The sequence below is a fragment of the Micromesistius poutassou genome (genome assembly GCF_964030765.1).
Source record: "Micromesistius poutassou genome assembly, chromosome: 1".
Taxonomy (NCBI): Eukaryota; Metazoa; Chordata; class Actinopteri; order Gadiformes; family Gadidae; genus Micromesistius; species Micromesistius poutassou.
In genome coordinates this window covers 6902913-6913581 of record NC_140271.1, presented here as the reverse complement: position 1 = coordinate 6913581, position 10669 = coordinate 6902913, and the positions used below count along the sequence as shown (strand labels likewise).

Below are 10669 nucleotides of genomic sequence, written 5' to 3'. Positions count from 1 at the left end.
GGTTAAGGTTATTGGTCTATTGTCTATTGTCTATGAAACAAAAGGAGAGGGATCGTATATAACACGCGTGGAGCGTCTCTAAGCTTTACATCTAATCGATACGCCGCCCAAGAGATTCTGACCTAAAATGGCGGAGTCCGAGTTAAATAAGAAGGTAGAGGTGGGCGTGTTCTGTGACTTTAAAAGCCCGCCCCCTTTCATGATCAGCTGTTGCCTGGTTGTGCAGCAGTCTTAAGGCTTATGTTATGTATACTCAGTATTGTGGCTATGGGAGAATATTATGGCTGAAATATGTTACAATAACAGAAAATAATCTGTCATTACAGTAACAATAGTATTCCACCATAGCTAAAGATTGCAATTTGAAGACAGCTGAAGTACTTTTTAATTTGAAAACAAATTTCAGCAAAACATTATCTGGGAACTGTCTTTTCAGTTAATTCCCAGAAAGAGTGTTACACTTACAGACGCAGGCGACACACACACACACACACACACGTTCAGGGGACTTTTATTTCATAACGCCACATTTTTTCCCGCTCTTTTTATTTCATGTTAAATTCAAATGAGTGGGCTGTAGTTATCTCACAAATTAGGACCAATGAACAGCACTAAATCACTGAATATACAGCAGCACTGAAGAGACTAGAAGCCGCTAATGTTCTAGAGGATGGAAGGAAAATAGGCTGCATGGTCCGTAGTAGGCTACTCATTGATAGGACCTTACTGTACTACTCATGGATAGATACCATAATGGCTCAATGTGAGGTGATGTGATGTTGAAGAGTAGCCTACCCTTAGGCACTTCGGCATCACAGAATTGATCGTTACCTGCGCTTGAGGCAGAGTGGAAGGTCTTCAAAAACATAGAATTTTTCACAATTGACAGGCTTATTTCAGTGATAGATTGTAGATTACTATGTCGAAAATCGTAGACATATTACCACGTTCAAGCAGATACTCGCCAAAACTCTCAAAATAATGCTGAGTTAACATGTGCAGGCAGACGGTTGATGGATATGGAAAGCCATTAGAGCAAATAACGTCTTAGAAATCTCATGTTAACATGAATGAATTTTGCATGTTGACACCACCAAATTTTGTGTTATGTTCCGACCTCTCGGTCGTATGCCGACTCCTCCGGCTGCTCTGCCGGCGGAGCAGTCCGCATACGACCGAGGGGTCAATGCCAATGGAGCGTCGGAGAAATGATATGGACCCGAAGTGAACTGACAGCTGTCTGCTGAAACATTGCTTTCTCCTCCATGTCGCGTTTCAATCTGGACTTCAGAGAGTCAAAGTCAAAGTTAATTTCCCCCAATTCCTTTTCTCCATGGGCGAGAGAGTCTTTACTTGTTGTGGAAGTACCAGAGTCGGAGAACCCGACGCAGTCTGTAAGATTCATAATAATACCCCCGTCAGTTCGGCCGCGGCGCAATGAATGAATAAAGATCGTAGTTATTTTACAACCTCGTTGATGAGCAACATTTAGAAAAACATGGACTTTGGGTTAAATCGAAGCATAGTGTGTACTGAATGAACGTTGATGATGATACACTCCTTATAGGGGGTAACTACATTGGCACGACACCGGCTTCCTCCATCTTCTGCGCCAGCTTTTTAAATAAATCGCCGACCCAAAGTTAGTTGACAGCTGTCTGCTGAAAACATCTTTCTTCCACCGGAGCAGCCCCTCCACCGCCCGTCCGTATACGGCATTCCCCGCCGCGGCGCAATGAATGAATAAAGATCGTAAACACGTCGGGAGAAAAAAACATTTATTTTGACAAGTTACTACTTTACAACCTCGTTGATGACCCACATTTAGAAAAACATGTAGGGGAGACCGGGGACACAATTCCTCTGAGTGACTGTCACTCAGAGACGGTTTGGATTAGACAAACCAAATTTTCATACAATAAACGTACATCTGTCTGTTAATAATCAAAACCATTTAAGGATGATTACAGAATCTACTTTCTTCACAATTTGCATTTGAATGCCAGGAGTCAGACGTTGCAACTGACCCCGGGCCCGGGGACAGTTGCAACATTGTTTGGGGATGGTTGCAACATGTTACAAATACAATTAATTTCAGTTTTAACAAAAGGATTATTATCAAAAATGCAAGTTATAATATTACAATGTTCAATATTCATCAGCTTTGATCAGATGACAATTATAGATTTGCCCAAATATTCAAATTGATATAAAATACAGTAGATGGAACAATTTGTGAGGCAATTCATTCATTTATTTAGCAAATGTCATGTAAAAGGTTTAAAAAATGCATAACATAACTTAACAACAACTTAAACATTTTAGCAACTGTTAAAACGAATATCAACAATAATAAAATATGATTTTAGCTTCACTTTACAGCAACAATTTAAACATTTTAAAAAAATCGATATTTTATAACATATTTCATTTTAGTAATACATAGGTTCAAAATTTAATCTCAACAATATAACCGCATCTTGCTACTTTAATGGCATTAACTCTACAGCAATCAACCTAATTTTAACTGTTAAAACTAATAAAACTGTAATAAACAATAATAAAATAATCTGGTCTCAGTCTAATCTGAGTCACAGTTGTGGCATGTGTACATATCACCTCCAGGGGTGCAATCTTTGTGTGCCCAGGATTTACAGCTCAAGCACTGTAGCCAGACTTCCCTCGACCTTGAATAACTCTCCAAACAAACTATACAGAATTCATCGGATTCTGATTCTGAATCAGGCATTATGTTCTTCATCTTTTTGATCTTCTTTCCCCCTTTCTTTGAAACTTTTTTTGTTGCTTCTTTCTCTCCAATTTTTTTTTTGCTTTTTTGAGAAGAACGTTGTTCTTCTCGATCTCCAGTGCTATTTTTTCTGGCGTGTCAGTAAGAATTGCAGTGGAGCGCCGTTTTCTGCCTTTGGTTGCAATCTTTCTGGGCCCTGCTTTAGGGTGTGGCCGGATAGCCTCTGGAGAAAAAGCAGGAAAGGCTGGTGGAAAAGACATTGAGGCTCCAGGTGAGGCTGGCGGATGAGAAATGGAGGCTTCAGGTGAGGCTGGTAGAAGAGACGTGGAGGCCACAGAAGCAGGTGAGGCTATTGCTGGACAGGAGGAGGCCGCAGGAGGAGCTGCTGAAGGAGGCACATGAGCAGGTGGAGGCAAAGAGGCTGTGGCAACAGGTGAGGCTACTGGTGGAGACATGGAGGCCACAGGAGCAGCTGAAGGAGACTCAGAGGTAGGGGGTAGAGGCCGATCAGTGACTAGAGAAGGGGAAAATTCATGGTCTTTGAATATGTCTCTATTGAAAGGCCAGATCCCTGTGCAGCGGAACCCCTCCTGCACATTTGATGGTGTTGCGGAAAGAGGGAGAGACTCCTTGACAATGCCCGGAATGTCATAGATGGTCATTGTCATACCAGGATGACTTTTCATCCAGGAGTCGCAGGCTGAATTGACTGCCTTTTTTAAAGGCCCGTAGACAGTCCTGTCTAGCGGTTGCATTTTATGCGAACAATGGGGAGGCAATAACAGCAGCACAATGCCATTGCTGCGGCAGAAGTTCACACCCTCAATTGAAAGATGTGAGGGGCAGTGTTGGGTGTAACGCGTTACTTTGTAACGCGTTACTGTAATCAGATTACTTTTTCAAGTAACTAGTAGTGTAAGGCATTACTCTACTGAAAATAGTAATAATATTACAATTTTCCGGGCTCGTTACTTGCGTTACATTTGCTAGTAGCTACCAGCTACTTCACCACACACGCATCACACAAAACAGCACGGAGTGAGGGGGGGGGCATGAATGGATCAGTGATTGGTTGGGGTTTGACACGAGGTATCATTTACCATCACCGATTGGTCGCCAGCTTCACCCGCCAGGACAGATGGGTAAAAAATGGAAGAGTCAACAAGTCCGGAGCATGTTGCTGCTGCTGCTGCTGCTGCTACTGCTAGCTCGCGTCCTGAAGAAGGCACCGCTCTGCAAAAAACCTTGTTCGACGGCTGGAAATTCAACCACTATTTTCAATATTTGCAACGAAAGGAAAATAACCTCGTAGTGCAATGTACCCTTTGCCCGGGAAAAAAGCTACTCTCAACCGCTTCGAACACCACCTCCAACTTGAAAAAACACCTCGAAAGACAGCACGGACACATCGAGTTTGTTGCCAAGCAACTGGATGACTTTACCGAGCAGCCTCGCAAGCAGCTAAAACTTTCATTCGATCAAAAGGTACTGGTACCAGCATCAAAATCAGAAATAAATAAGCTTGTTGCCTCTTACGTAGTAGAGGAGATGCTACCGCTTTCAACCGTCGAATCGCAGTCTTTTCGTAAGATACTCGGCAAAATACCGATAGCAGGGAGAGACCAGCCATATTCTGACAGGAAAACTTTTGCAACGTACCTTGATAAATGTTATGCCAGGATGGAAAGTGAGCTGAAAAAAACGTTTGAAAGCATTGAGTATGTGTCAACGACCGCTGACATCTGGACTTGTCACAACAAAAGCTATATAGGCATGACTGCCCACTGGATTGACCCAAGCAACTTCCATCGTGCAAAAGCAGCCCTTGCCTGCAAAAGAATCAAAGGACGACACACATACGACGTTGTGGCTACTGAAATTGAGCAGGTTCACTCATCTTATGGACTTTCAGAGAAGGTCACCGCAACAGTCACTGACAACGGCTCGAACTTTGTGAAGGCTTTCAGGTCAGTTAAATAAGAGTTTTATTTGCAAATGAGTAACGTTCATGAATGGTTTAATTTGATTGCATTATAATCAACTACACACACATGATATGATTGCATTTTAATTGAATAGGCCACACATGATGAATTTATTTCTTTTTGTTTCTTTCACTTTTTACATTCAGGGAGTATGAGCCCCGGCCACCAGCAGCAGCAGCAGCTGCAGAAGATTCCGAGGATGAGGGATCCGGGGAGGATGAAGAGGTGACATTTACCAATGTACAAGAAGTGCTCTCCACTGAACAAGACCCAGGACAATTTACTCTCCCCCCTCACATAAGATGTGCCTCGCACACACTGAATCTTATTTCAACTGGTGACATTGAAAAATGGTTGACAGCGACCAACACACACTCCAACCAAACCAAACAGACAACCAAAACAATCTACAGAAGTGCCACTGCCAAGTGCTCTGCCCTCTGGACTAAGGCCAGCCGGTCTACGGTAGCTGCAGAGCTAGTTGAAAGCATATGTGGAAAAAAGCTCATCGTGCCTATAGCAACAAGATGGAACTCTTTCCACAATGCAATAGCCCGCATCACTGAGATCCCCATGTCCCAGTTAACCACTCTCTGCAGTCAGCTAGGTTTGAGACCCTTTTCTGAGCGGGAGTATAAATTCCTTGTGGAATACTGCACAATCACAAAACCTCTTACGAAAGCTTTGGACCGATTACAAGGTGAGATTAAGTATACGTAGGTTCCTGTTAACCAATGGCTTCTTGCCTTTTACTTTTTTTGACTGTTAAACATTTGAATCAAACAAGCAATTCATTAATTGATTCATATTCATTAATTCCAGGTGAAGATGATTGTTATTATGGCAATCTACTACCAACACTGGAGTCTCTGATGTCAAAGACCCTGGCATTGCGTGCTGGCCTCTCCCAGCTGACGGTAGATCTGCCTGATGTCATAGTGCAGGTAAGCCGTGTGTACTGTGTGTGTGTTTGTGTGTGTGAGACTTACTGACTAGAACTTTGTGTGATATGAGAGAAACCTGTCAGATACACAATTGCACATCCTTCCAGTATCACAGTTTTCTAAATTCCACACTGCTCTTAGAGAATGTAAGATTTGTATACTGGTACTGTGTTTTTGAAGACCTGGTATAGTCAATATGCCTGTTGCATCATTCACCTGTCAACTCCTTACACAGAAAAACATGTTTTGTCCTTTTTAAGAGAAATATCTAATTTTGAAATCTCTTTCTCACAGGCCGTCAAAACCCGCTTCGCCTCTGTTTTGGACAGCAGGGAGGCTCTCCTGGCTGCTGTCACTCTGCCCAAGTTTAAGATGCGGTGGCTGAGGGAAGGGACCAGGAGAGAGGACCTAAGGACTCTGCTGATAACAGAGTGTTGTGTAGCCCCCGTGGCTGCCCCCCACAATGAGGAGCAGGAGGTCAGGCCTCTACAGCTAAGTCCAGCCTCCAGCAGCAGCGAGGATGACTTCTTTGTGTTTGAGGGAGAGCAGGATTCAGGATCTCTTAGTCCGACTCCTGAAAGGGAGGTGATGGACTACCTGAAGTCTGGGTCAGAGATGGGGGTCCTAGACAACTTCCCCAGAATCAAGGCCCTGTCTTTAAAATACAACACGGCACCAGCATCCAGTGCTCCAGTAGAGAGGCTATTCAGCCTGGGGAGCCTTGTTTTAACTCCGAGGAGGAACAGGTTAGGAGACAAGCGATTTGAGAAAATCCTCCTTATGAGGTACAACCATTATTTTGACCAAAATTAATAAGCTGACACATTAAGAGGTTCATATTTTGCACTACAGTAGTTGTAGTAGTAGTTTAATTGATTTGTTTTGAAGCTGTTGTATGCTTAAAGTAATTTCAACAACCTACCTCTCCTCTGCAGTGTTTTGGTTTTATTTTTGACAGTTTACCTCTCCTCTTCACAGTGCTGGTAAGACCAGTCTTTTTTATTTAAGATTTTATTTATGTTTTGAGGAAGTTAATATTTCTTGTTTGTACTTGTTATAAATTTACAATCAAACTGATTGTTTGCACTAGACTGTTGATTAAACATTAAGGAAGTTAATATTTCTTTGTATTTGATTGCACAAGTACACTTGTTTGTATTTGCACTAGACAATGTTAATTGAGGAAGTTAAACAGCATGTAGGCCAGTCTGTTGTTGGGTTAATAAAGACCTTCAAGAAGACTCCTCCTTTGTCTGCTCTCTTTCCATCTTATGCATCTCAGGCAATTTTAGAGTAAGTAGAAAAAAAGTAACTAGTAATATAACTAGTAATATAACTAGTTACTTTCTCCAGGGAGTAATGTAGTAGTGTAAGGCATTACTATTTTTGAGAGTAATATGTAATCTGTAATATATTACTTTTTAAAGTAACTAGCCCCAACACTGGTGAGGGGTGATTGTCTAGAATCAGCAAAACTTGCGACTCTGGGGAGCTATGAGTGTGCTGTTGGAAATGTTTCAAATACACAATGAAGTCAGCCTCCTGCATCCATCCAGTGCGATTGGCTGTGCCTATACAGCCAGTCGGTCCATCTCGGACAAAGTGGGGCTTGAAATGGACGCGTGGAAAAATGAACATTGGGGGGATGGTATTTCCAATTGCATTTCCTGCTCCTGCCATTGTGACCAGTGTGCCCCGCTCAGCTGAGGTAAGAGCCCCTACCTGCTTCTCCCCACGTCTGGCTACAATCCTGTCGGGTGTCTGGACTGTCGTGATTCCCGTCTCATCAACGTTCCAGATGTTTTGTGGAGGGAACTTGTTCTTATCCAGAACTTTGCTTAGATTATCAAAGAACTTTGCTACATTCACCCGGTTGAAGCTGGTTGCTCTTGACAGGCTTGTTGGTTGTGGCCGTCTAATAGAGAGGGTGGTGTTCCTCTTCATGAATCCAGAGAACCAATCTTCCCCAGCCATAAATGTCTCTCTCTACTGCTCTGGAAATTTGCAGCCATAGTGTAGTGTAGCATAGTGTATGGCCAGTTGAAATGCAAACCTCCTTACCTGAAATAAAAGTGTTAAAAATGTAAATACCATCCATCATATTATCTTTAGGCCTAATTCTATCCTCTCCCTCCCTCTCTGTTTTCAGACTTTTCTCTCATATTAACATGTCCCTTAATAAAACAGTCTTTCTCTTACCTCTTTGGGACATAGCCCAAAGTATAGGTCCGCTGCCTTTTTCAGATAGAGCCCGAGGCTCTTCTCCTGTTCGTTAGTAAAAACTCTCCTGCTGCTCCTGTAGCCAACACCTGGTAATGTGTCATCATGTCCCTGTCCTTGCCTCTTTTTATGGAATCGGAAGAGTGTGGTGTGACAGATGGCAAACTCTATCGCCACTGCCCTGACTGATCTGCCTTCCCTGACACTGTTAGAGGCCCTCTCCAAAATATGGAGTGGGACCCCTCTGTTTGTGACCCTTTTTCTTACTCTCGGCATACTGAAAAGAAAGACAAATATATGTAAATATATGTAAATAAAATAATATGTATATTTTAAAGTAAATTATTATTCTTAAAGTATATTTAAAGACCGGGTAAACCAAAAATAATTATGGGTTTTGAGTTTATAATACCACAGGAAAATATATTATTAACCACCCTGCCAAATTTGAAGGACTAAAAAAATCGCGAAGTATATAAAATGATGCTTCAAAGTTGATGAAAAATGAGCAGTAATCCCTGGCTCAGGACGGTGGGGGCGTGTGCGCTGCAGGCCAGGAAACCACGCCCATCACCGGAGAGGTCCAACGGGCAAGCTAGCTGCAAACTGACAATTCAAATCAGACTCGTGAGCGGTAAAACCATAGACGGGTGAAACCACAGAATGCTAGTGCGCGGTTAATGTATTTATACCTAGAGGGCAGCAGGGGGCGGGTTTATGTGAGTAAGACCGCTTTACGTAACGCGGTCCTCGATGTAGACCCGCCCATTTTAAACCTGCACACAGAACATTCTCTGAGGCCTAGCTCCTCAAGGAAATGATGAATGGGAAAAATATTTTTTACATGTTTTGAGGGACACATTTAAGGCCTAATTAATATGATAAGAAGAAAAATACTGAATTTGGTTTACCCGGTCTTTAAGTAAAAACTTGAGAAAAAATGTTAAAATACTGTTATGTGGTCAGTTTTTATATTTAAAGACCGGGTAAACCAAGAATAATTATGGGTTTTGAGTTTATAATACCACAGGAAAATATATTATTAACCACCCTGCCAAATTTGAAGGACTAAAAAAATCGCGAAGTATATAAAATTATGCTTCAAAGTTGATGAAAAATGAGCAGTAATCCCTGGCTCAGGACGGTGGGGGCGTGTGCGCTGCAGGCCAGGAAACCACGCCCATCACCGGAGAGAGACCGTCTTCGGTCGGAAACTTAAATAAAGTAAACGAACCGTTAACGTTACGTTTCCCACTGTGGCATCCAGGGAAGATGCACCAACGAGGTTGAAGAGGCATAACGGGCAAGCTAGCTGCAAACTGACAATTCAAACCAGACTCGTGAGCGGTAAAACCATAGACGGGTGAAACCACAGAATGCTAGTGCGCGGTTAATGTATTTATACCTAGAGGGCAGCAGGGGGCGGGTCTACATCGAAGACCGCTTTACGTAAAGCGGTCTTCGATGTAGACCCGCCCATTTTAAACCTGCACACAGAACATTCTCTGAGGCCTAGCTCCTCAAGGAAATGATGAATGGGAAAAATATTTTTTACATGTTTTGAGGGACACATTTAAGGCCTAATTAATATGATAAGAAGAAAAATACTGAATTTGGTTTACCCGGTCTTTAAGCAATCACGGCTGACAGAGCTGACTCTGTCAGCCATGATAAAACCTCACGTACTAGCTAAACAAGGTGACCTTGACACACGCTAACCATACTCACTTAAAGTTAATATATCACTCATTTAAATCATACAACTTTGAGCTGAATTATAAAAACAGTGACAACAGTATAACAAAAAAATATCTCAAGAAAAAAAATACTTTCATACCTCAAAAACAGTTTTTGTGCAATAAATTCTGGAGAATCTCAGGAATGTGTTCAATTTTTTTTTCTGCAAGGGGCGGATCCAACTGAGCATGTGCAGGGTGAGTGTCATCACTCTAGCTTGTTTCTGATTGGAGAAAAATGACATGTTGCAACCATCCCCTGTTGCAACTGTCCCCGGTCTCCCCTACTTTTAATTCAGCCTTGGGTGAAATGGAAGCGTAGTGTCCGTGTGCTTCCACCTTTAATGAATGCATGCCATGCGCGCTCCCGCGGCCGGGACACAATTCTTATAGGGGTAACTACATTCACCGGCTTCCTCCATCTTCTGTTTCATATATTTTTATTGTGGAAAATAGACATCATCTTACAAAGCGTCCACTTCAACATATATCCTTTTTCTTTTTTTAAACAAACAACATATAACATAACATTACAGTATACAGCAGAGTGAAATTCAGTACTTATGTTGCATCAGCTCTAGAATTTGCCTTCACATCACAGTGCCAAATTAACAGTAAAAACTATAAGAAAGTTCCCACCCCCCCTCCCCAGGAGTGTTACCAAGTAATACAAGCGGCCTACGGTGAGTTAGAGGTGAATTCTTTTAGCTCTGAAGATAGGAGACCAATGGGTGCCAAATCTCATCAAACTCTCCAAGTTTGTTTTTAAGAAGAAAACGTAATCTTTCTAAATGCAGAGTTTCCGTCAAGTCAGTTATCCAGAGTTTAACAGTAGGCGCTTCTTTCTTTTTCCAGAACAGTAAGATGAGTTTTTTGGCTGTGATAAGCCCATATGATAAGAGACGTTTCTAGAATAATTAGTATCGGGTCCGGTTAAAGACCGGGTAAACCAAAAATAATTATGGGTTTTGAGTTTATAATACCACAGGAAAATATATTATTAACCACCCTGCCAAATTTGAAGGACTAAAAAAA

The 10669-nt window shown here is 42.1% G+C and overlaps 1 protein-coding gene across 1 annotated transcript; it reads left to right on the top strand.

Moving 5' to 3' along the window:
* Positions 1 to 4992: 4992 nt before the first annotated feature.
* On the top strand, positions 4993 to 6889 carry LOC311380136 (uncharacterized protein). The gene is made up of 3 exons (XM_084488369.1): positions 4993 to 5434; positions 5557 to 5678; positions 5973 to 6889. The coding sequence occupies exons 1-3, from the start codon at positions 5308 to 5310 to the stop codon at positions 6489 to 6491; spliced, it is 768 nt and encodes a 255-aa protein (XP_084344495.1). The 5' UTR covers positions 4993 to 5307; the 3' UTR covers positions 6492 to 6889.
* The last annotated feature ends 3780 nt before the right edge of the window (positions 6890 to 10669 follow it).

What these genes read in the sequence shown, in the direction of transcription:
- LOC311380136 (XM_084488369.1), top strand. Translation starts at nt 5,308, where the DNA reads ATGTCCCAGTTAACCACTCTCTGCAGTCAGCTAGGTTTGAGACCCTTT. An exon ending in AGCTTTGGACCGATTACAAG is followed by an intron (nt 5,435 to 5,556) that starts GTGAGATTAAGT and finishes CATTAATTCCAG; the next exon opens with GTGAAGATGATTGTTATTAT. An exon ending in TGCCTGATGTCATAGTGCAG is followed by an intron (nt 5,679 to 5,972) that starts GTAAGCCGTGTG and finishes TCTTTCTCACAG; the next exon opens with GCCGTCAAAACCCGCTTCGC.